This window comes from Dendronephthya gigantea, unplaced genomic scaffold (genome assembly GCF_004324835.1).
Source record: "Dendronephthya gigantea isolate DGI-Jeju-01 unplaced genomic scaffold, DenGig_1.0 000165F, whole genome shotgun sequence".
Classification (NCBI taxonomy): Eukaryota; Metazoa; Cnidaria; class Anthozoa; order Malacalcyonacea; family Nephtheidae; genus Dendronephthya; species Dendronephthya gigantea.
The window spans coordinates 308,536-333,479 of NW_021163175.1; the positions used below are offsets into that span (position 1 = coordinate 308,536).

General features: G+C 36.0%; 3 protein-coding genes across 6 annotated transcripts; all 3 read right to left on the reverse strand.

Moving 5' to 3' along the window:
- Window positions 1-769: 769 nt before the first annotated feature.
- On the reverse strand, window positions 770-4,915 carry LOC114537798 (spermatocyte protein spe-26-like). 2 transcript variants are annotated; one of them, XM_028558892.1, is made up of 6 exons: window positions 4,833-4,915; window positions 2,698-3,199; window positions 2,465-2,527; window positions 2,307-2,369; window positions 2,184-2,225; window positions 770-1,929 (listed from the first exon to the last, which is right to left on the reverse strand). In XM_028558892.1, exons 2-6 carry the CDS (start codon window positions 3,187-3,189, stop codon window positions 868-870), a joined length of 1,722 nt encoding a protein of 573 aa, XP_028414693.1. In that variant the 5' UTR covers window positions 3,190-3,199; window positions 4,833-4,915; the 3' UTR covers window positions 770-867. The 2 variants fall into 2 exon arrangements, with proteins under 2 accessions (XP_028414693.1, XP_028414694.1); XM_028558893.1 differs by lacking the exon at window positions 4,833-4,915 and adding an exon at window positions 3,913-3,991.
- A 2,630-nt stretch (window positions 4,916-7,545) lies between these two features.
- On the reverse strand, window positions 7,546-18,677 carry LOC114537799 (kelch-like protein 5). 2 transcript variants are annotated; one of them, XM_028558895.1, is made up of 6 exons: window positions 18,554-18,677; window positions 14,345-14,846; window positions 14,127-14,189; window positions 13,969-14,031; window positions 13,846-13,887; window positions 7,546-8,770 (listed from the first exon to the last, which is right to left on the reverse strand). In XM_028558895.1, exons 2-6 carry the CDS (start codon window positions 14,834-14,836, stop codon window positions 7,709-7,711), a joined length of 1,722 nt encoding a protein of 573 aa, XP_028414696.1. In that variant the 5' UTR covers window positions 14,837-14,846; window positions 18,554-18,677; the 3' UTR covers window positions 7,546-7,708. The 2 variants fall into 2 exon arrangements, with proteins under 2 accessions (XP_028414696.1, XP_028414697.1); XM_028558896.1 differs by lacking the exons at window positions 13,846-13,887; window positions 13,969-14,031; window positions 14,127-14,189.
- Window positions 18,678-20,136: 1,459 nt separating this feature from the next.
- LOC114537800 (kelch-like protein 23) lies at window positions 20,137-24,286 on the reverse strand. 2 transcript variants are annotated; one of them, XM_028558898.1, is made up of 5 exons: window positions 24,107-24,286; window positions 21,959-22,460; window positions 21,725-21,787; window positions 21,567-21,629; window positions 20,137-21,376 (listed from the first exon to the last, which is right to left on the reverse strand). In XM_028558898.1, the coding sequence occupies exons 2-5, from the start codon at window positions 22,448-22,450 to the stop codon at window positions 20,315-20,317; spliced, it is 1,680 nt and encodes a 559-aa protein (XP_028414699.1). In that variant the 5' UTR covers window positions 22,451-22,460; window positions 24,107-24,286; the 3' UTR covers window positions 20,137-20,314. The 2 variants fall into 2 exon arrangements, with proteins under 2 accessions (XP_028414699.1, XP_028414698.1); XM_028558897.1 differs by lacking the exon at window positions 24,107-24,286 and adding an exon at window positions 23,186-23,408.
- Between the last annotated feature and the right edge of the window lie 658 nt (window positions 24,287-24,944).

Here is a 24,944-nt window from a genome sequence, read left to right on the forward strand (position 1 = left end):
GAAATCTTATCTTTGATGCTTCGTCTTATTCAAAACATCCGGTATTTCTACGTCATTCTTTGACTGATTCTTTTAAAAAGATCACTGGAGCATTGACGTCTGTCAGGATTTCAAGAGAACGTGTTTCTACACAGGATTCAGAGATCACTATTGGACACTGTGGAATATCGTAAATGCCGACTTCCGTTTCATGAACTTGCATATCGTAGTCACGGGTATTTTCTGTGCACAGAATGCTACAAGTGACGTCATATAAAGGTATAAATAATGACATCATAATTCATGACATAATGACGTAATGAAAAAGACTGAGCACAACCAAGTCATTGAAACTTAGAAAAGTACAAAATATAAAAAATCTACCTTTATTTTAATTATATCAAATTGAAATTAAAAATTCTACTGATTTCACTATTAAGTGTTCGCTAGTTTAGATTAAAATGTTCGTTTAAAATGAGATATACCAATATATATTATATCTACAATATTTACAAAGTAATTATGAACGAAGCTCGTTTAGTTTCGTTGAGATTTCAAAATGAAATCATTAATTAACATTTTTAAGCTAGGCGCTGTTACACTATGCAACTTTTCTTGCAACTTGCAATGCAATAATAATTTTGAGGGATGTTAATTTGTAAAGAGTGTTCGAAATGCTAAGAAAACGTCAGCAGATCGTGAGAAATGTTCGTATTAGACAACTTTAGATGCCTCAGGAGTAGAATTGCATTGCAAGTTGCAAAGAAAGTTGCATAGTGTATCACCGCCTTCATTCATCTCCTGCAAGAGTTGACTGAAATGTTAGACACAAAATATATAGTTGTAAATATTACCCTTCGAAATTACTACCGTTTGTGGAAAATCTTTTCAGTTGTGAGGTTTAACTACAGCAGTAGCATACTTTCTCTTTTCTATCATTCTTGGCAGTTCTTTCCAGTTATGTCCACCAATGGTGAAAGATTCCACTGAGTTGAGATTTCCCTGCTCCTTATTCCATCCACCAAACACGACAATGAAGTCATTCATGATCACGACGGAGCTGTGGCTCCTTTTGTAAATCATGTAGGGAAGTCTCTCGCTTCGCCCCGTTTCAGTGTCGTACATGATGACGTCATTTAATGCCTGGCAATTTTTATCCAAACCACCAACGACGATGATCATATGACCCCAAGTGACTGTGGACATACCACAAACAGGCTGAGGTAACGATGGACATGGCTTGAACTCATTCTTAATCAAATCATAAACAACAACGCTGTCAAAAGTATTTTTAATATAAAGGCCGGTTCTTCCACCCAAGATAAATAGTTTTCCATTAACAAGTTCTGCTCTGTGATTTCTTCTTGCCTCAGGCATTCTCGTCAGTAGCTTGGTAGTATAAGGTGGGGTAAGAGCAATCTCGTAAATGGCATTCGATGTTTTTCTTTCGTTCCAGTCAATTCCTCCTATTGTATATGATTTTCCTTGATAAACTATGACGTCATGACCAGATAATTTGACGGGCAGTTTACCATCAAACATTGTCCATCGCAAAGGATGTTGGTTCATCTTCAAAACTTCGATCTTGTCAGTTCGTACTTTACCATCGTAACCACCAACGACAAGAACGTCATTGTTGTAAACACACGATGCTGATGCTGTTCGAGGATGATTCAATCCTGGCAGCGGAGATGACTTTCCTTCTACTATGTTGTATTTCTCGACTGTATTTAATACTTCGGAATCTTTTGACTCGTACCAACCACCGATAATAATAACATCTTGATTATTTTCTACAGTTGCTGGTTCCATAGCGCTGGCACCTTTGATGTTGTTGTTTAAATTGTTTCCTTGCAATAACTGATTCATCATTTCCGTCATTCTTTCCAACTGTTGTTTCACCTCAGCTTCAAACCTCGCTTGAGATCGTCTCATCTCATCAACTTTTTCCTAAATTGGTAAATTTTAAATGTCAAGAATCACATGTTATATAACTTTTTCCTATCTTTACATAGGCTACAATTATTGATCGGAACGTTTCATTTCAATAAATATAACGTACAATAAGCTGAAATTAGGATCTTTCCGATAAAACCTTAAAACATGTTTACACTATTCTAAGAAAGCAAATACTGCCTTACCTTCGTTTCATCTTGACTTACTTTCATTTCATCTTGAGTTACTTTCATTTCATCTTGAGTTACTTTCATTTCATCTTGAGTTACTTTCATTTGATCCACACAATCCTGAATTGAAAAACACTGTATTTAATTCATATGCTTTTCATTAGTAAACAAAACTGCAAAAGAACAAAGGAAATCTCTTGCCTTAATTCTGTTTGATTCTACTTTCATTTCATATTGAGTTACTTTCACTTGATCCACACAATACTGAATTAAAAAACACTGTATTTAATTCATATCCCCTTCATTAGTAAATCTGTTCTCAATGCAAAACTCCAAAAGAAGAAATAGAATTTTCTTGCCTTCATTTTGTTCGATTCCACTTTCATTTCAGCCTGAGACTGCTTCATCGCTTCAACGGTTTTCTTCAAAGAAAAATTTAAATATCTAAGATATGGCATTGTATAAAACATAACTTTTAAATAAGGATAGAACATAAGCTAGCGTCAGTTATCTTTGTAAAAATGTTTGTTTCTACGGCATCTACAAAACAATCGAATTAGCTTTTTGAAAAACCAAACAAGAACAATCTTACCTTTGTTTCATCCTGACTTGCTCTAATCTCTTTACAGTCGTGACACTTGGCGATTCGAAACTCACAAAGATCTTTCTCGTGAAGATCTTTATCTCTTTTATTCACCTCCATTCCACATCCTTCATTCTTGCAAGTCACGGGTGCAAAACCACATTTATCAACATGATTTTGTACACTCTCAAGCAAGACAAAGCCTGGACAACCTCTTTCGCTGTATCCACACTTGATTTTCAGCGCTGCCAGAGTGTTCTTCATAAATCTCGGAGGATCTTTCAGGGTTTCTGGAGTGAGATGTTCTCTGCATTCAGGACACGTGTGGGAATGACGAAGATGTTCAGAAATACAGAAATGACAAAATGCATGTTCTTTATGGCAAGTTCGAGGGTTTCTGAGCACTCCTTGACAAATAGAACAGAAGAGATCTTCGCTGATTGTTCCTTCAAAACGTCTTTCATCATAACCTTGTTCATCTTTCTCCATGCTCTGAGCCATTTATGGACGACTAGAAAATAAATTATGATTTATGGATTACATGGCTTTGGTTGTACAATTCCTGTTTCATCGCACGCGACGGCAGTTTGAACAAGTTGCGAGTTACAACATTATTACAACTTGTTGTCAGGTTTGCTATAAATGTGTTATCAAATATAGTTTCGTTTACTTATGTAACAAGTAAAGCATGTCTTTGGCTGAATTAAACCTGCCCTTAATCTCGCTAAACTTGCATTTGCTTCGCTATTGTAAAATTAAATTCTCTGTCCAATTTTCGTGCAAGATAACAACAGATAGACACTGTGCATCATTTGTAACTTTGCCTTGTAATTCGACCTTGGTTAAAAGCTCTACTCCTTACAATTCAAAATGCTGTCAGAAAAAACTGTGAACTCATTGCAAGTTGCATAAAAAGTTAAACCAACTTTTACTTTTGCAAATACTGCAAGACAATACTTCACAATCTCTCTGCAGCTTGAGTCAACTGATCTCAGCAAGGATTAGACTGTGACTGGATGAATGGTTTATAAATTACAAGGCGTAACATGATCTTAATTCAATTCTTTCAAACAAATACAAAGACGAGACTTGTCGAAAACGTGGATTAGGGTTGCTATGTGATCATGCATACATAAAACAGATTGTGACTATTTCATGTTTCGTCGTCGATACTTCAAAATATTTTCGTTCGTTTTCGTTTTGACAACAATGCCAGTAAAATACCTTTGCTATAGCTTTTGAATTGCGGGCTTGTGTCCTTCAGGCGAGAGACTCATTCTTGTAACTTCCGTGCCTCATAACGACTGTCAGAATATCAAGTCGTATAAAGCTTTTTCAAATATAATTATAGGAATCATTTACTTGATGCGCGTGTTTAGAATCAAGTCAACAGTTTCATGAGCTAAAATCTATCCTTTCGAAACAAAGTTTATGTCGTAATATTTTCCCCATAGCAGAATGGATCAGACAAATCAAAAGCTATTCGTAATTTGAGGCGCTGATGTTTTGAAATTGTGTAATCATTGAACAGTCTACAGTTTGTTGTTCTCTTTATCTGATATTTCACCAGGATTAACAATGAATTATAATATTCTACAGTACGCGAGAATTACTGTTAGTCGCCTTAATTCAAACTCTTCAACAATCACAGCAACAGAAGGCTGGTTGCGTCAGTTGCGTGGCTGCAGTTGAGAAGATTTGAAACTTTGCATTCTCCGACGTCAACAATTGAAACAAAATTTGTCTACTCCTCCATATTATCTCGTCTTTTTCTTCCTGTCACAACTACCTTTGGTTTCGGTATCTTAATTTTAACTGTGTAATACCTCGCGTTCATTGTTGCCTTGCGCGTTCAGACGTATTGCGCTCAATAATATTGGTGATGTGTTTAGAGGGGAAAATATATGCTTTGAGACAATAAAAACATTCAACGCTTTACTAGAAAAGCAATTGATAAAGATTATATGAGGTTATATTATAAGTTCAACTAACATTCAAGCAGTAACGATTTAAAACGTGATTCAAAGTTAATTGCGTTGCAGTGTGTTTGCTGTTCGTAGTCAAACTCAATCACAACGCGTTTTATTAATACTGAATAGACCCTGGCAGTTTAAACAGGAAATAGATAATGAAATTAGACTTACCAGTGTTATTGAATATTGAAACTTGAGAGCTTTGCGCTGTGTCGTTCTGCAACAAGTTGATTTTAACGTTGTCTGTAGTATTTTGTGTTTAAAGTGCCCCTGACACAAAATGCGATTTTTACACTGTGTAAAGGACTCGTGTGTCCGAGTATTTCGCTGAAAGAATTTTTCGATTTCATCAAAACGTCGCAATTTTAGAGCCGTTTGAAAGCCTCAAATTTGGGGTTTCCAGTGGTACATGTCCGTGTTATAAGGAAACTGGAACGAGGGTAATTTTTGACGTCATACAAGTGAGTCGGCTTTTGAGTGCTTTTGAGATATAACTATGTTCAGCTATATTCTGTATAAGCATAGTAACTTATGTCTATCGTTGAGAGTTTTATGCGCATGACGCAGAAACCTGTCTCATTACGTGAACGCACATTTTAAAAGTTTTTTTGTAGCTATAAACATAATAACATACCCGATTTAAATATAGTTTCAGTGAGGATTTAATATATGCCCGTACGTAAATAACAAAGAACTATGGTGTAAAGTTACGTATTTTAAATTCGCGTCTTGGTCTCATATAAGTACTCCGTACATTTATCTATCTGTAAAAGTATAAACAGACATTTCGCTTCGTGAGGAGATCGATCGGTTTCGCATTTTACACGTATAAAGACAAAAGACAACACACTGCATGATCACGGTCAAAATCAGTGTATTACAAAATTCGGCATGTCGCGACTATAGGTCGAAACTGTGATGACTATTCGCTATATATAACCCGTCTGGCATTTCATACATTACAACGCAGTTTGTTATGAGATCTTTCTGTGCCTTTTGCTTTTGGTAGGCTTCTGTCTATTCATTGTCATCTAGAGGCTTTTCACCACATGCTAAAGCGGGTACAATTCTGAGTCGTCATCGCGCTCATCATAGCATGCGCGCTTCAAATCGCGCTTCAAATACCCTTATTCTCAGCATCTTCTCTTCGACGATGCAACGTATAACATTTAACCTTAATCCTGATACCTAGTAAAAAAATGAATCCCGCGGTCGACGTGATTTGAAAATAATGTGTATTAAAAACAGCATAGAACCCTAGGAAATACACTGTGAGTTTGCAGCGACTCACTTGCGTGACGTCACGAAAATCGCTAGTCCCAGTCTTCTGTTACGACGGCCATGGGTTCAAAAATATATCGATTCAAGAGGCTCTAAAATTTGTTCTTTTTTTAAAATCGAAAAATTCTTTCACCATAACACTCGGACAAATGCGTACTTTCCATGGTGCAAAAATCGCATTTTGTGTCAGGGGCACTTTAAGAATCGAGACAACACCTTGATATGTCGTAATTTTCACCCCTGGCTCAGGAAATCTCGTGGTTTCAACGTGATCCTTAGTCAACCTTATAAGGAAGTCACCAGGATATTTACAGGATATCCTAAGGATATCACCAGGATATTTAAAGATATCCTAAGGATATCACAAGGATATTTACAGATATCCTAAGGATATCACCAGGATATTTACAGGATATCCTAAGGATATCACCAGGATATTGTTTTAATTTCTGTATGGTGAAAGTTATAGGCGAGTGTAGACCATTGAAACATTGTTTCTTTTTTATTTTCTTTTTCTAACAATAACAGTTATATGAACATTGACTTTAAAATACGATTCGAGATTAAAGCCTTGTTCACACTTGTCCTAAGAATCTGGGATTGCCTTTGTCTGAAATGACTAGTGTGCAAAATGCTTTGTCTATCGGAAAATAATATAATGGATCCCCGACTCTAAAGAGTGTGAATCAGACCAACTGTTTGGTAATGTTTACGATCCATCTTAAACAAATCTTGACTGCTTCATCAACTAGATTCACAATGGCGGTTTGAATGAGAAAAAATAATGAAATTAGACCTACCAAGGTTATTGAATATTCTAAGAGCTTTTTACTGTACCATTTGCAACAAGGTTTCTATAACGTCGTCAGCGGTATTTTGTGTTTAAGACGAAAACTTGAAATCTTATCTTTGATGCTTCGTCTTATTCAAAACATCCGGTATTTCTACGTCATTCTTTGACTGATCCTTTTAAAAAGATCACTGGAGCATTGACGTCTGTCAGGATTTCAAGAGAACGTGTTTCTACACACGATTCAGAGATCACTAATATACCCTAACCCTATAAATTCCGACTTCCGTTTCATGAACTTGCATATCGTAGTCACTGGTATTTTCTGTGTACAGAATGCTACAAGTGACGTCATATAAAGGTATAAATAATGACATCATAATTCATGACATAATGACGTAATGAAAAAGATAGTTCACATCCAACCTAAGTCATTCAAACTTAGAAAAGTACAAAATATGAAAAATCTACCAATTATTTTAATTATATCAAATTGAAATTAAATATTCTACTGATTTCACTATTAAGTGTTCCCTAGTTTAGATTAAAATGTTCGTTTAAAAATGAGATATGCCAATATATATTATATCTACAATATTTACAAAGTAACTATGAACAAAGCTCGTTTAGTTTCGTTGAGATTTCAAAATGAAATCAATTTAAACACTTTTCAGCTAGGCGCTGTTACACTATGCAACTTTTCTTGCAACTTGCAATGCAATTATAATTTTGAGGGTTGTTAATTTGTAAAGAGTGTTCGAAATGCTAAGAAAACGTCAGCAGATCGTAAGAAATGTTCGTATTTGACAACTTTAGATGCCTCGGGAGAAGAGTTGCATTGCAAGTTGCAAGGAAAGTTGCATAGTGTAACATCGCCTTTCTACATCTCGTGCAAGAGTTGACTGAAATATTAGACACAAAATATATAGTCGTAGATATTATCGTTTGAAATTACTACCGTTTGTGAGAAATCTTTTTAGTTGTGAGGTTTAACTACAGCAGTAGCATTGTGTCTTTTTTCCATCATTCCGGGCAGTTCTTTCCAGATACCTCCACCAATGGTGAAAGATTCCACTGAGTTGAGATCTCCCTGCTCCTTATTCCATCCACCAAACACGACAATGACGTCATTCATGATCACGACAGAGCTGCCGCACCTTTTGTAAATCATGGAGGGCAGTCTCTCGCTTCGCCCAGTCTCTGTGTCGTACATGATGACGTCATTTAATACTTGATCATTCTTATTCCCACCGCCAACGACGATGATCTTATGACCCCAAGTGACTGTGGACATACCACAAACAGGCTGAGGTAACGATGGATATGGCTTGAACTTATTCTTAGTCAAATCATAAACAACAACGCTGTCAAAAGCATCTTTACTAAGGCCGCTTGTTGTTCCGCCCAAGATAAATAGTTTTCCATTAACAAGTTCTGCTCTGTGATTTCTTCTTGCCTCAGGCATTTTTGTCAGCAGCTTGGCAGCATAAGGTGGGGTAAGAGCAATCTCATAAATGGCATTCGATGTTTTTTCTTTATTCCAGTCATATCCTCCTATTGTATATAATTTTCCTTGATAAACTATGACATCATGACTATATAATATGACAGGCAGTTTACCATCAAACATTGTCCATCGCAAAGGATGTTGGTTCATCTTCAAAACTTCGATCGTGTCAGTTGCTTCTTCACCATTGTAACCACCAACGACAAGAACGTCATTGTTGTAAACACACGATGCTGATTCTGCTCGAGGATGATTCAATCGTGGCAGCGGAGTTGACTTTTCTTCTACTATGTTGTATTTCTCGACTGTATTTAATACCTCGGAAGCTTTGGGCCCGTACCAACCACCAATAATAATAACATCTTGATTATTTTCTACAGTTGCTGGTTCCATAGCGCTGGCACCATTGATGTTGTTGTTTAAATTATTTCCTTGCAATAACTGATTCATCATTTCCGTCATTCTTTCCAACTGTTGTTTCACCTCAGCTTCAAACCTCGCTTGAGATCGTCTCATCTCATCAACTTTTTCCTAAATTGGTAAATTTCAAATGTGAAGGATCACAAGTTATATAACTTTTTCCTATCTTTACATAAGCACCAATGATGTGTCCGAACGTTTCATTTAAATAAATATAACGTACAATAAGCTGAAATTAGGATTTTTCCGATAAGAGTTTAAAACAGATTTATATTAATCTAAGAAAGCAAGTACTGCCTTACCTTCGTTTCATCTTGGCTTGTTTTCATTTCATCTTGAGTTACTTTCATTTGATCCACACAATCCTAAATTAAAAAACGCTGTATTTAATTTATATGCTTTTCATTAGAAAACAAAACTGCAAAAGAACAAAGGAAATCTCTTGCCTTAATTTTGTTTGATTCTGCTTTCATTTCATCTTGATTTGTTTTTATTTCATCTTGAGTTACTTTCACTTGATCCACACAATCCTGAATTAAAAAACACTGTATTTAATTCATATCCTTTTCATTATTAAATCTGTTCTCATTTCTAAACTTCAAAAGAAGAAATAGAATTTTCTTGCCTTCATTTTGTTCGATTCCACTTTCATTTCAGCCTGAGACTGCTTCATGACTTCAACGGTTTTCTTCAAAGAAAAATTTAAATATCTAAGACATGACATTGAATGAAACATAACTTTTAAATAAAGATATTACATTAGCTAGGATCAGTTATCTTTGTAAAAATGTTTGTTTCTACGACATCTACAAAACAATCGAATTAGCTTTCTTAAAAACCAAACAAGAACAATCTTACCTTTGTTTCTTCTTGACTTGCTCTATTCTCTTTACAGTCGTGACACTTGGCGATTCTAAACTCACAAAGATCTTTCTCGTGAAGATCTTTATCTCTTTTATTCACCTCCATTCCACATCCTTCATTCTTGCAAATCACGGGTGCAAAACCACATTTATCAACATGATTTTGTAAACTCTCAAGCAAGACAAAGCCTGAGCAACCTCTTTCGCTGTATCCACACTTGATTTTCAGCGCTGCCAGAGTGTTCTTCATAAATCTCGGAGGATCTTTCAGGGTTTCTGGAGTGAGATGTTCTTTGCATTCAGGACACGTGTGGGAATGACGAAGATGTTCAGAAATACAGAAATGACAAAATGCATGTTCTTTATGGCAAGTTCGAGGGTTTCTGAGCACTCCTTGACAAATAGAACAGAAGAGATCTTCGCTGATTGTTCCTTCAAAACGTCTTTCATCATAACCTTGTTCATCGTCCTCCATTCTCTGAGCCATTTATGGACGACTAGAAAATAAATTATTATTTATGGATAACGGTTGTACTAAGAACTATCTCCAGCTTGTTAACGAGTTTGTTAATTAGTGGCTTTTTCGTAACTTTCTTCAAGGTTGTTGTTGACTCGAAAGACTTGTTACAAATTGTTCCAACAACTTGGTGTATGGTTCTACAATTCAACATCTTGTCAAGTCGAAATTTGTCTGAAATGTGTCTAGAGTTGCTTCTCAATGACGACAACGTGATTTTGAATTGATCGTGATTTTGTCCTAATAGTTGTGAACACGCCACTTTCACCGATGAATAATTAATAGTCTGGATCTAAATTTGTCTTTATTTCTGTATTCAAATCAATAATTGTTGAATGAAAACAAAGAGATATTATATAACATCAGCCACCTTCATGGAAACCAGGCAACACATAAAACCGGGTGAGACTTGTTGAGGTGTTTCTCATCTTCAAATATTTTATACTCTCTTTATCTTACCAGCATTTTTGGAAAAGATATGTTTTCCATAACGCTTCTCAATTCGGATTTTATAAGAGCCATTTTAGTGTTCTTCAAACCGGAAAAATATGCGAGGAATTCATTCACCTGCTGTGTGATGTTATGACATGTATCAAGTCGATAGCATTTATTACTCAGAGCTGGTATTTTAACTCTGTACTTCAATCGAAATCTGTACTTCAAACGTGTTTTGTCGATTGTGTATGCAATCTTAACCAACACATTTAAAAGTGATCACGCCAAGACACAGACAGTGTTGTTTGTAAGACTGCTATTAAGAAAATATGTCTTCCATTTAAGCCGTTTTTACAAATTCCCATGCTGCATTACCACGTCAAATACAGGCGTTGGAAATAAGTTCAATAAATGCTCTAAATGTCTGCATGTTAACGCGATTCAATTTTGCAGGATCCAATTCACCTCTGTCGTATGAAATGTAGTCAGGTTATTGATAAATCAGTACTGCATAAGTCTGCATTGGCTTAAGTTGATTTGCTGCGCTATACATTGCATTTCAACAAACTATAAAACATCCTTTAGGAGTTAATTGGAACCGACAAATTTGGATCGTGTGAACAGACTTTAAAAATGACACTTTTCAATTAACTTTAAAATATGATTCAAACACGGAGAGTGGCGTTTGTGGTCAATAGACTAAGGCAATTTTAACTTTTTTATCAACTGGATTAACCCATTTACCCTTGACAGTATAGTTATATAGTTAAACAGCACAAAAATAATGAAATAGACTTACCAAATGTAGTGAATTTTGAGAGCTTTTTATTTAACAATCGTACAGAAAATTGATCTTGACGCCGTCAACAGTATTTTGTGTTTGTGACAACACCTTAATATGTCGTAATTTTTATTGTGTTTAAGACATCGCGTGACTTCAGAGCAGTCTTTTAACATCCTTATAAGGAGCTAACTGTTCCCCTGGACAATAGAATCTTTACCATCATGCTGTGACCATTTTAAATATATTTTCAAACATTTGCATTTCACATGATCTGTTGCCTTCGTTTCGATAAATCTCGGTGTACCGGAAGAGACCCTATGAAAAGACGTTATAAAATATGCAAGAAAATAAAAGAGAAACAATGTGTCAATTACACTCGTCTATAACTTTCACATTACAGAAATGAAAACCATATCCTGGTGATGTCCTTAGGGTATCCTGTAAATATCCTGTGTTTAAGACGAAAACTTGAAATCTTATCTTTGTTGCTTCGTCTTATTCAAAACATCCGGTATTTCTACGTCATTCTTTGACTGATCCTTTTAAAAAGATCACTGGAGCATTGACGTCTGTCAGGATTTCAAGAGAACGTGTTTCTACACACGATTCAGAGATCACTATTAGACACTGTGGACTATCATAAATGCCGACTTCCGTTTCACGAACTTGCATATCGTAGTCACGGGTATTTTCTGTGCACAGAATGCTACAAGTGACGTCATATGAAGGTATAAATAATGACATCATAATTCATGAAATAATGACGTAATGAAAAAGACTGAGCACATTCAACCTAAGTCATTGAAACTTAGAAAAGTACAACAAATATCAAAAATCACCTTTATTTTAATTATATCAAATTGAAATTAAATATTAGTTTACTGATTTCACTATTAAAAGTTCGCTAGTTTAGATTAAAATGTTCGTTTAAAAATGAGATAAACCAATATATATTATATCTACAATATTTACAAAGTTACTATGAACGAAGCTCGTTTAGTTTCGTTGAGATTTCAAAATGAAATCATTTTAAACACTTTTAAGCTAGGCGCTGTTACACTATGCAACTTTTCTTGCAACTTGCAATGCAATAGTAATTTTGAGGGATGTTAAATTGTAAAGAGTGTTCGAAATGCTAAGAAAACGTCAGCAGATCGTAAGAAATGTTCGTATTTGACAACTTTAGATTCCTCAGGAGTATAATTGCATTGCAAGTTACAAGGAAAGTTGCATAGTGTATCACCGCCTTTATACATCTCGTGCAAGAGTTGACTGAAATATTAGACACAAAATATATAGTTGTAGGTATTATCGTTCGAAATTACTACCGTTTGTGAGAAATCTTTTTAGTTGTGAGGTTTAACTGCAGCAGTAGCATTGTGTCTTTTTTCCATCATTCCTGGCAGTTCATTCCAGCCATCTCCACCAATGGTGAAAGATTCCACTGAGTTGAGATCTCCCTGCTCCTTATTCCATCCACCAAACACGACAATGACGTCATTCATGATCACGACAGAGCTGCCGCTCCTTTTGTAAATCATGGAGGGCAGTCTCTCGCTTCGCCCAGTCTCTGTGTCGTACATGATGACGTCATTTAATATCTGGTTATTCTTATTCCCACCGCCAACGACGATGATCATATGACCCCAAGTGACTGTGGACATAGCAAACACAGGCTGAGGTAACGATGGACATGGCTTTAACTCATTCTTAATCAAATCATAAACAACAACGCTGTCAAGAGCATCTTTACTGGCCTTGGTTGTTCCGCCCAAGATAAATAGTTTTCCATTAACGAGTTCTGCTCTGTGATCTCTTCTTGCCTCAGGCATTCTCTCAGCGCTTGGCAGTATAAGGTGGGGTAAGAGCAATCTCATAAATGGCATTCGATGTTTTTCTTTTACTCCAGTCAGTTCCTCCTATTATATATAATTTTCCTTGATGAACTATGACGTCATGAGCATATAATTTGACAGACAGTTTACCATCAAACATTGTCCATCGCAAAGGATGTTGGTTCATCTTCAAAACTTCGATCCTGTCAGTTGCTTCTTTACCATCGAAACCACCAACGACAAGAACGTCATTGTTGTAAACACATGATGCTGATGCTGTTCGAGGATGATTCAATCGTGGCAGTGGAGTTGACTTTCCTTCTACTATGTTATATTTCTCGACTGTATTTAATATCTTGTTATTTCCTGGCCATCTCGAACCAATAATAATAATATCTTGATTATTTTCTACAGTTGCTGGTTCCATAGCGCTGGCACCATTGATGTTGTAGTTTAAATTGTTTCCTTGCAATAACTGATTCATCATTTTCGTCATTCTTTCCAATTGTTGTTTCACCTCAGCTTCAAACCTCGCTTGAGATCGTCTCATCTCATCAACTGTTTCCTAAATTGGTAAATTTTAAATGTCAAGAATCACATGTTATATAACTTTTTCCTATCTTTACATAGCACAATGATTGTCGAACGTTTCAATTAAATAAATATAACGTACAATAAGCTGAAATTAGGATCTTTCCGATAAAACTTTAAAACACGTTTATATCATTTTAAGAAAGCAAGAACTGTCTTACCTTCGTTTCATCTTGACTTACTTTTACTTGATCCACACAATCCTAAATTGAAAAACACTGTATTCAATTCATACGCTTTTCATTAGTAAACAAAACTGCAAAAGAACAAACAAAATCTCTTGCCTTAATTTTGTTTGATTCTGCTTTCATTTCATCTTGAGTTATTTTCACTTGATCCACACAATCCTGAAATAAAAAACACTGTATTTATTTCATATGCTTTTCATTAGTAAATCTGTTCTCATTGCAAAACTCCAAAAGAAGAAATAGAATTTTCTTGCCTTCATTTTGTTCGATTCCACTTTCATTTCAGCCTGAGACTGTTTCATGACTTCAACGGTTTTCTTCAAAGAAAAATATAAATATCTAAGACATGACATTATTAAATAAAGACAGTACATTAGCTAGGGTCAGTTATCTTTGTAACAATGTTTGTCTCTACGACATCTGCAAAACAATCGAATTAGCTTTTTTAAAAACCAAACAAGAACAATCTTACCTTTGTTTCTTCTTGACTTGCTCTAATCTCTTTACAGTCGTGACACTTGGCGATTCTAAACTCACACAGATCTTTCTCGTGAAGATCTTTATCTCTTTTATTCACCTCCATTCCACATCCTTCATTCTTGCAAGTCACGGGTGCAAAACCACATTTATCAACATGATTTTGTAAACTCTCAAGCAAGACAAAGCCTGGACAACCTCTTTCGCTGTATCCACACTTGATTTTCAGCGCTGCCAGAGTGTTCTTCATAAATCTCGGAGGATCTTTCAGGGTTTCTGGAGTGAGATGTTCTCTGCATTCAGGACACGTGTGGGAATGACGAAGATGTTCAGAAATACAGAAATGACAAAATGCATGTTCTTTATGGCAAGTTCGAGGGTTTCTGAGCACTCCTTGACAAATAGAACAAAAGAGATCTTCGCTGATTGTTCCTTCAAAACGTCTTTCATCATAACCTTGTTCATCTTTCTCCATTCTCTGAGCCATTTATAGACGACTAGAAAATAAATTATGATTTATGGATTATGGCTTTGGTTGTTCAAATTCTTGTTTCATCGCACGCGACGGCAGTTTGAACAAGTTGCGAGTGACAAAATTATTACAACTTGTTGTCAGGTTTGCTACAAATGTGTTGGCGAAAATATAGTTTTATTTACTTATGTAACAAGTAAAGCATGTCTTTGGGTGAATTAAACCTGTCCTTAATCTCGCTAAACTTGCATTTGCTTCGCTATTGTGAAAGTAAGTTCTCTGTCCAATTTTCGTACAAGGTAACAACAGATAGACACTGTGCATCATTTGTAACTTTGCCTTGTAATTCGACCTTGGTTAAAAGCTCTACTCCTTACAATTCAAAATGCTGTTAGAAAAAAACTGTGAACTCATTGCAAGTTGCATAAAAAGTTAAAGCAACTTTTACTTTTGCTAATACTGCCAGACAGTACTTGACAATTTCTCTGCAGCTTGAGTCAACTGATCTCAGCAAGGATTACGGCTGTATTCTAAAAGCTCACTCACACTCACACTCAAGTTAAACTCGAGTGAGCTGCTCCCAAGTGTGATTGAAGTGTGAGAATAAGTGGAGTGTGAGTATAACTTTGCACTTTGAAAGGTCGTACTCATTTGTTAAACAAACAGGTCAAATTGCATTCAAAAAGCTTACTCAAGTGTGACTAACTGGAGTGCAGTGCAGTAAACAATCATGTATATAAGAGTTTGATTTTCTCGGCTGTGTCCAAAGACAACGTGCAGTGAGATGTCCCAAGGCAGGCAGTATTTTTCACAACTAGAAAAGTAATTTCTTACAGAGTTAGTGGCAAAACACAAAGACGTCCTGGAAAGTGAAAGAAATGATTTTAGGACAATATCCCAGAAAAACACGTTGTGGGAAACGTTATCGCAAGAATTTAATTCGCAGTCAGGTGTGACTAAGCGGAAAATTTGAAGATGCGTGCCAAAAAGGTTCTTGCTAAACAAAAACGGGCCGCCAAAAAACCCAATCGTCCTTCATGACCTTCAACATCCGGAATCTCGTCATCTTCCTCTGGAATATAGTCCGGTTCTTTAAACGGATCATTTCGGCTTCGGACAAAGTTGTACAAAGTAGCTGTAGCAACAATAATAGTGAGTGTTATTTCTAGTTTTGTACGTACACTCATTGATAAGCATGGAAATAGTCTCTTTAATAATCCAAATGTTCTCTCTATCGTATTTCTCGTCCGTATTTGGGCCATGTTATATCTTCGCTCTTGCGGTGTTTGCGGATTCAACAGTGGTGTCATCAGATAAGGCCGACATGGATAGCCACTGTCGCCCAGTAAAATACCATTAATGTCCCCTCGTTCAAACTTTGCACATAAGCGACTGTTATCAAAAATTCTCGCATCGTCGTGCTGCCGCGTGTGACAATATTTAGAATTTCCAAATTTGCTCCGGAAACAACTTGCACGTTAATGGAAAAATACCCTTTTCGATTTCGATACAGTTCTGCATTTTGACCCCCGGGAGATGTAATTTTAACGTGGGTACAGTCTATTGCTCCAACAACGTTGGGAAATCCAGCAATGCGCCAGAAATTAAGCTTGCTTTGCTGTAGCATATTCTCATTAGGGAATGTTTTTTTTGTGATTATTATTTAGACGAGCAATAGCTTCCGACACGCGTTTTATAATGCGACTTGCTGATGGCTGGGATATTTCACATAAGTCCGCACATGCTAACTGGAACGTACCAGTCGCATAAAATCGGAGAGTTATCAGCAGTTGAATATCAGCGGGAATAGGTCTTCCCCTGTTGTTATGTGCACGTATATGTGGTCGAATAATTCGCAGCAACTCCTGAAAAGCATCCTTTGTTAACCTATATATCTCCTCCTAAATTGCTCATCGCCATACGTGTCTATATTGAACGTATATGTCTTCCGTTTATTTCTGTTATTGAATATAATATTATCGACGGCATTCAGTTTATTTAGCCATCTGCCGGCCATGTTTTTATGACATACACACTCGTGAGTGCAGGTCAAGGGAAGTATACATTTCACTCACACTTCACTCCACTTTTAGGCCTCATTGGAGGGTGAGTAACGTCTTTGAATGACTGGAGGGTGAGTGTAACAATCAACTCAATGAGTTCGAGGGGGATCTCATTGAATTGTAAGTTTTACTCATTGAGCATAAGCGTCCACTCGTTAAGTGTGAGTGTGAGTGAGCTTTTAGAATACAGGCGTGTGATTATTTCATGTTTCGTCTTCGATATTTCAAAATATTTTAGTTCGTTTTCGTTTTGACAACAATGCCAGTAATATACCTTTGCTATAGCTTTTGAATTGCGGGCTTGTGTCTTTCAGACGAGAGACTCATTCTTGCAACTTCCGTGTCTCATAACGACTGCCAGAATATCAAGTACATACATACATACATACATACATACATACATACATACATACATACATACATACATACATACATACATACATACATACATACATACATACATACATACATACATACATACATACATAAACAATTTATTTACTGACGCATTTCTCATCATCATTAAATTTATGTTCTTCCTGAGAAGCATCACAGAGATAAAAACATATTTACAAAAAAAATAAAACTTTAAATGGTAGGTTTCTTAGAAGGTCTTTGATAATAGTTATTGATCAAACTAGGCTTCAAGATGCCTTTTAAAAGCACTTAAAGTAGTTGATAGCTTTGCATCTGTAGAGAGCGAATTCCATGTTACAGCCCCACTATACTTAAAAGTTTTTTTAAGATATTCGCTCTTAGGTTTAGGGATAATCAAATCAGTTTCCCTATTTCGTAATTCATAGTTATTTTGAATATCATTCATTCTAAAATAGACTTAGTTGTATAGTCGTATAAAGCCGTTTGAAAAATAATTATAGGAATCATTTACTTCATACGCGTGTTTAGAATCAAGTCAACAGTTTTATGAGCTGAAATCTATCCTTTCAAAACAAAGTTTATGTCGTAATATTTTCCCCATAGCAGAATGGATCAGACAAATCGAAAGCTATTCGTAATTTGAGGCGCTGATGTTTTGAAATTGTGTAATCATTGAACAGTCTACAGTTTGTTGTTCTCTTTATCTGATATTTCACCAGGATTAACGATGAATTATAATATTCTACAGTACGCGAGAATTACTGTTAGTCGCCTTAATTCAAACTCTTCAACAATCACAGCAACAGAAGGCTGGTGGCGTCAGTTGCGTGGCTGCAGGTGGGAAGATTTGCATTCTTCGACGTCAACAATTGAAACCAAATTTGTCTACTTTCTCCATATTATCTCGTCTTTTTCTTCCTGTCACAACTGCCTTTGGTCTCGGTATCTTAATTTTAACTGTGTTTTACCCCCCGGTCATTGGTCATTGTTGCCTTGCGCGTTCAGACGTATTTCGCTCAATAATGTCGGTGATGCGTTTAGAGGTGAAAATATATGCTTTCAGACAATAAAAGCATTCAACGCTTTACTAAAATAGTAATTGATAAAGATTATATGAGGTTATAATATAAGTTCAACTAACATTCAAGCAATAACGATTTAAAACGTGATTCAAAGTTAATTGCGTTAGAGTGTTTGCTGTTCCTAGCCAAACTCAATCACAATGCATTTTATTAATACTGGACAGACCCTGGCAGTTTAAACGACAAATAGATAATGAAATTAGCCTTACCAGTGTTATTGAATATTGAGTCTTGAGAGCTTTGCGCTGTGTCGTTCTGCAACAAGTTGATTTTAACGCTGAAAGTAGTATTTTGTGTTTAAGAATCAAGACAACACCTTGATATGTCGTAATTTTCATCCCTAGCTCAGGAAATCTCGTGATTTCAACGTCATCCTTTATCAACCTTATAAGGAAATCACCAGGATACTTACAGGATATCCTAAGGATATCACCGGGATATTTACAGATATCCTAAGGATAGCACCAGGATTTTTACAGGATATCCTAAGGATATCACCAGGATATTTACAGATATCCTAAGGATATCACTAGGATATTTACAGGATATCCTAAGGATATCACCAGAATATTTACAGGATATCCTAAGGATATCACCAGGATATTTACAGGATATCCTAAGGATATCACCAGGATATGGTTTTAATTTCTGTATGGTGAAAGTTATAGACGAGTGTAGACCATTGAAACATTGTTTCTCTTTTATTTTCTTTTTCTAACAATAACAGTCATATGAACATTGACTTTAAAATACGATTCGAGATTAAAGCCTTGTTCGCACTTGTCCTAAGAACCTGGGATTGTCTTTGTCTGAAATCACTAGGGCGCAAAATGCTTTGTCTATCGGAAAATAATATAATGGATCCCCGACTCTAAAGAGTGTGAATCAGACCAACTGTTTGGCAATGTTTACGATCCATCTTAAACAAATCTTCACTGCTTCATGAACTAGATTCACAATAGCGGTTTAATGACAAAAAGTAATGAAATTAGAACTACCAAGGTTATTGAATATTCTAAGAGCTTTTTACTGTACCATTTGCAACAAGGTTTCTATAACGTCGTCAGCGGTATTTTGTGTTTAAGACGAAAACTTGAAATCTTATCTTTGATGCTTCGTCTTATTCAAAACATCCGGTATTTCTACGTCATTCTTTGACTGATCCTTTTAAAAAGATCACTGGAGCATTGACGTCTGTCAGGATTTCAAGAGAACGTGTTTCTACACACGATTCAGACATCACTATTAGACACTGTGGAATATCATAAATGCCAACTTCCGTTTCACGAACTTGCATATCGTAGTCACGGGTATTTTCCGTGCACAGAATGCTACAAGTGTCGTCATATAAAGGTATAAATAATGACATCATAATTCATGACATAATGACGTAATGAAAAAGACTGAGCACATCCAACCTAAGTCATTGAAACTTAAAAAAGTACAAAATATGAAAAATCTACCTTTATTTTAATTATATCAAATTGAAATTAAATATTCTACTGATTTCACTATTAATTGTTCGCTAGTTTAGATTAAAATGTTCGTTTAAAAATGAGATATGCCAATATATATTATATCTACAATATTTACAAAGTAATTATGAACGAAGCTCGTTTAGTTTCGTTGAGATTTCAAAATCAAATCATTAATGAACACTTTCAGGCTAGGCGCTGTTACACTATGCAACTTTTCTTGCAAGTTGCAATGCAATAGTAATTTTGAGGGATGTTAATTTGTAAATAGTGTTCGAAATGCTACGAAAACGTCAGCAGATCGTAAGAAATGTTCAAATTTGACAACTTTAGATGCCTCAGGAGTAGAATTGCATTGAGTTGCAAGGAAAGTTGCATACTGTATCACCGCCTTTATACATCTCGTGCAAGAGTTGACTGAAATATTAGACACAAAATATATATGTAGTTGTAGATATTATCGTTCGAAATTACTACCGTTTGTGAGAAATCTTTTCAGTTGTGAGGTTTAACTGCAGCAGTAGCATAGGTTCTCTTTTCTATCATTCCTGGCAGTTCTTTCCAGCCATCTCCACCAATGGTGAAAGATTCCACTGAGTTGAGATTTCCCTCCTCCTTATTCCATCCAACAAACGTGAAAATGACGTCACTCATAATCACGACACAGCTGCCGCTCCTTTTGTGAATCATGGAGGGCAGTCTCTCGCTTTGCCCAGTCTCTGTGTCGTACATTATGACGTCATTTAATGCCTGCCAATTTTTATCCAAACCACCAACGACGATGATCATATGACCCCAAGTGACTGTGGACAATCCAAAAACAGGCTGAGGTAACGATGGACATGGCTTGAACTCATTCTTAATCAAATCATAAACAACAACGCTGTCAAGAGCATCTTTACTAAGGTTCGTTGTTGTTCCGCCCAAGATAAATAGTTTTCCATTAACAAGTTCTGCTCTGGCATATCTTCTTGCCTCAGGCATTCTCGTCAGCAGCTTGGCAGTATAAGGTGGGGTAAGAGCAATCTCATAAATGGCATTCGATGTTTTTCTTTCTTTTCCGTCATATCCTCCTATTGTATATAATTTTCCTTGATAAACTATGGCGTCATGACTATATAATTTGAGCGGCAGTTTGCCATCAAACTTTGTCCATCGCAATGGATGTTGGTTCATCTTCAAAACTTCGATCTTGTCAGTTCCTACTTTACCATCAAAACCACCAACGACAAGAAGGTCATTGTTGTAAACACACGATGCTGATGCTGCTCGAGGATGATTCAATCGTGGCAGCGGAGTTGACTTTTCTTCTACTATGTTGTATTTCTCGACTGTATTTAATACTTCGGAATCTTTTGACTCGTACCAACCACCGATAATAATAACATCTTGATTATTTTCTACAGTTGCTGGTTCCATAGCGCTGGCACTATTGATGTTGTTGTTTAAATTGTTTCCTTGCAATAACTGAGTCATCATTTCCGTCATTCTTTCCAACTGTTGTTTCACCTCAGCTTCAAACCTCGCTTGAGATCGTCTCATCTCATCAACTATTTCCTAAATTGGTAAATTTAAAATATCAAGAATCACGTGTATATAACTTTTTTCTATCTTTACATAGGCCACAATGATTTGTCGGAACGTTTCATTTAAATAAATATAACGTACAATAAGCTTAAATTAGGATCTTCCGGACAAAACTTTAAAACACGTTTATATTATTCTAAGAAAGCAAGTACTGCCTCACCTTCGTTTTATCTTGACTCCTTTTCATTGCATCTTGAGTTACTTTCATTTGATCTACACAATCCTAAATTAAAAAACACTGTATTTAATTCATATGCTTTTCATTAGTAAATCTGTTCTCATTGCAAAACTTTAAAAGAAGAAATAGAATTTCCTTGCCTTCATTTTGTTCGATTCCACTTTCATTTCAACCTGAGACTGCTTCATCGCTTCAACGGTTTTCTTGGAAGAAAAAGTTTAAATATCTGAGACATGGCATTGTATAAAACATAACTTTTAAATAAAGACAGTACATTAGCTAGGGTCAGTTATCTTTGTAACAATGTTTGTTTCTATGACATCTACAAAACAATCGAATTAGCTTTTTTAAAAACCAAATAAGAACAATCTTACCTTTGTTTCTTCTTGACTTGCTCTAATCTCTTTACAGTCGTGACACTTGGCGATTCGAAACTCACAAAGATCTTTCTCGTGAAGTTCTTTATCTCTTTTATTCACCTCCATTCCACATCCTTCATTCTTGCAAGTCACAGGTGCAAAACCACATTTATCAACATGATTTTGTAAACTCTCAAGCAAGACAAAGCCTGGACAACCTCTTTCGCTGTATCCACACTTGATTTTCAGCGCTGCCAGAGTGTTCTTCATAAATCTCGGAGGATCTTTCAGGGTTTCTGGAGTGAGATGTTCTCTGCATTCAGGACACGTGTGGGAATGACGAAGATGTTCAGAAATACAGAAATGACAAAATGCATGTTCTTTATGGCAAGTTCGAGGGTTTCTGAGCACTCCTTGACAAATAGAACAAAAGAGATCTTCGCTGATTGTTCCTTTAAAACGTCTTTCATCATAACCTTGTTTATCTTCCTCCATTCTCTGAGCCATTTAGGGACGACTAGAAATTTAATTATGATTTATGGATTATGGCTTTGGTTGTTCAAATTCTTGTTCCATCGCACGCGACGGCAGTTTCAACAAGTTGCGAGTGCTAATTTTGTTACAACTTGTTGTAAGGTTTGCTAAAAATGTGTTGGCGAAAATATAGTTTTGTTTACTTATGTAACAAGTAAAGCATGTCTTTGGCTGAATTAAACTTGCCCTTAATCTCGCTAAACCTGCATTTGCTTCACTATTGTGAAAGTAAGTTCTCTGTCCAATTTTTGTACAAGGTAACAACAGATAGACACTGTGCATCATTTCACAATAGTTTTTAACTTTGTCTTGTAATTCGACCTTGGTTAAAAACTCTACTGCTTACAATTCAAAATGCAGCTAGAAAAAACTGTGAACTCATTGCAAGTTGCGTAAAAAGTCAAAATAACTTTTACTTTTGCTAATACTGCGAGACAATACTTCACAATCTCTCTGCAGCTTGAGTCAACTGATCTCAGCAAGGATTAGACTGTGACTGGATGAATGGTTAATAAATTACAAGGCGTAACATGATCTTAATTAAATTCTTTCAAACAAATACAAACTCGAAACTTGTCGGAAACGTGGATTAGGGTTGCTATGTGATCATGCATACATAAAACAGATTGTGACTATTTCATGTTTCGTCTTCCATATTTCAAAATATTTTAGTTCGTTTTCGTTTTGACAACAATGCCAGTAAAATACCTTTGCTATAGCTTTTGAATTGCGGGCTTGTGTCCTTCAGGCGAGAGACTCATTCTTGCAACTTCCGTGTCTCATAACGACTGCCAGAATATCAAGTCGTATAAAGCCGTTTGAAATATAATTATAGGAATCATTTACTTGATGCGCGTGTTTAGAATCAAGTCAACAGTTTTATGAGCTAAAATCTATCCTTTCGAAACAAAGTTTATGTCGTAATATTTTCCCCATAGCAGAATGGATCAGACAAATCAAAAGCTATTCGTAATTTGAGGCGCTGATGTTTTGAAATTGTGTAATCATTGAACAGTCTACAGTTTGTTGTTCTCTTCATCTGATATTTCACCAGGATTAACGATGAATTATAATATTCTACAGTACGCGAGAATTACTGTTAGTCGCCTTAATTCAAACTCTTCAACAATCACAGCAACAGAAGGCTGGTTGCGTCAGTTTCGTGGCTGCAGTTGGGAAGATTTGAAATTTTGCGTTCTCCGACGTCAACAATTGAAACCAAATTTGTCTACTTCCTCCATATTACCTCGTCTTTTTCTTCCTGTCACAACTGCCTTTGTTTTGGTATCTTAATTTTAACTGTGTAATACCCGCGTTCATTGTTGCCTTGCGCGTTCAGACGTACTGCGCTCAAAAATGTCGGTCATGCGTAAGAGGGGAAAATATATGCTTTCAGACAATAAAGACATTCAACGCTTTACTGAAACAGTAATTGGTAAAGATTATATGAGGTTATGCTATAAGTTCAACTAATATTAAAGCAGTAACGATTTAAAACGTGATTCAAAGTTAATTGCGTTGCAGTGTGTTTGCTGTTCGTAGTGAAACTCAATCACAACGCGTTTTATTATAAATACTGGACAGACCCTGGCAGTTTAAACGACAAATAGATAATGAAATTAGACTTACCAGTGTTATTGAATATTGAGTCTTGAGAGTTTTGCGCTGTGTCGTTCTGCAACAAGTTGATTTTAACGCTGTCTGTAGTATTTTGTGTTTAAGAATCGAGACAACACCTTGATGTGTCGTAATTTTCATCCCTGGCTCAGGAAATCTAGTGGTTTCAACGTGATCCTTTGTCAACCTTATAAGGAAATCACCAGGATATTTACAGGATATCCTAAGGATATCACCAGGATATTTTCAGATATCCTAAGGATATCACCAGGATATTTACAGATATCCTAAGGATATCACCAGGATATTTACAGATATCCTAAGGATATCACCAGGATATTTACAGATATCCTAAGGATATCACCAGGATATTTACAGGATATCCTAAGGATATCACCAGGATATTTACAGGATATCCTAAGGATATCACCAAGATATTTACAGATATCGTAAGGATATCACCAGGATATTTACAGGATACCCTAAGGATATCACCAGGATATTTACAGATATCCTAAGGATAGCACCAGGTTATTTACAGGATATCCTAAGGATAGCACCAGGATATTTACAGGATATCCTAAGGATATCACTAGGATATTTATAGGATATCCTAAGGATATCACCAGGACATGGTTTTAATTTCTGTATGGTGAAAGTTATAGACGAGTGTAGACCATTGAAACATTGTTTTTCTTTTATTTTCTTTTTCTAACAATAACAGTCATATGAACATTGACTTTAAAATACGATTCGAGATTAAAGCCTTGTTCCCACTTGTCCTAAGAATCTGGGATTGCCTTTGTCTGAAATGACTAGTGTGCAAAATGCTTTGTCTATTGGAAAATAA

What these genes read in the sequence shown, in the direction of transcription:
- LOC114537798 (XM_028558892.1), bottom strand. Translation starts at nt 3,189, where the DNA reads ATGGCTCAGAGCATGGAGAAAGATGAACAAGGTTATGATGAAAGACGT. An exon ending in TGGAATCGAACAAAATGAAG is followed by an intron (nt 2,370 to 2,464) that starts GCAAGAAAATTC and finishes TTTTTAATTCAG; the next exon opens with TATTGTGTGGATCAAGTGAA. An exon ending in TAGAATCAAACAGAATTAAG is followed by an intron (nt 2,226 to 2,306) that starts GCAAGAGATTTC and finishes TTTTCAATTCAG; the next exon opens with GATTGTGTGGATCAAATGAA.
- LOC114537799 (XM_028558895.1), bottom strand. Translation starts at nt 14,836, where the DNA reads ATGGCTCAGAGAATGGAGAAAGATGAACAAGGTTATGATGAAAGACGT. An exon ending in TGGAATCGAACAAAATGAAG is followed by an intron (nt 14,032 to 14,126) that starts GCAAGAAAATTC and finishes TTTTTATTTCAG; the next exon opens with GATTGTGTGGATCAAGTGAA. An exon ending in CAGAATCAAACAAAATTAAG is followed by an intron (nt 13,888 to 13,968) that starts GCAAGAGATTTT and finishes TTTTCAATTTAG; the next exon opens with GATTGTGTGGATCAAGTAAA.
- LOC114537800 (XM_028558898.1), bottom strand. Translation starts at nt 22,450, where the DNA reads ATGGCTCAGAGAATGGAGGAAGATAAACAAGGTTATGATGAAAGACGT. An exon ending in CAAGTCAAGAAGAAACAAAG is followed by an intron (nt 21,788 to 21,958) that starts GTAAGATTGTTC and finishes TTTTCTTCCAAG; the next exon opens with AAAACCGTTGAAGCGATGAA. An exon ending in GGAGTCAAGATAAAACGAAG is followed by an intron (nt 21,377 to 21,566) that starts GTGAGGCAGTAC and finishes TTACCAATTTAG; the next exon opens with GAAATAGTTGATGAGATGAG.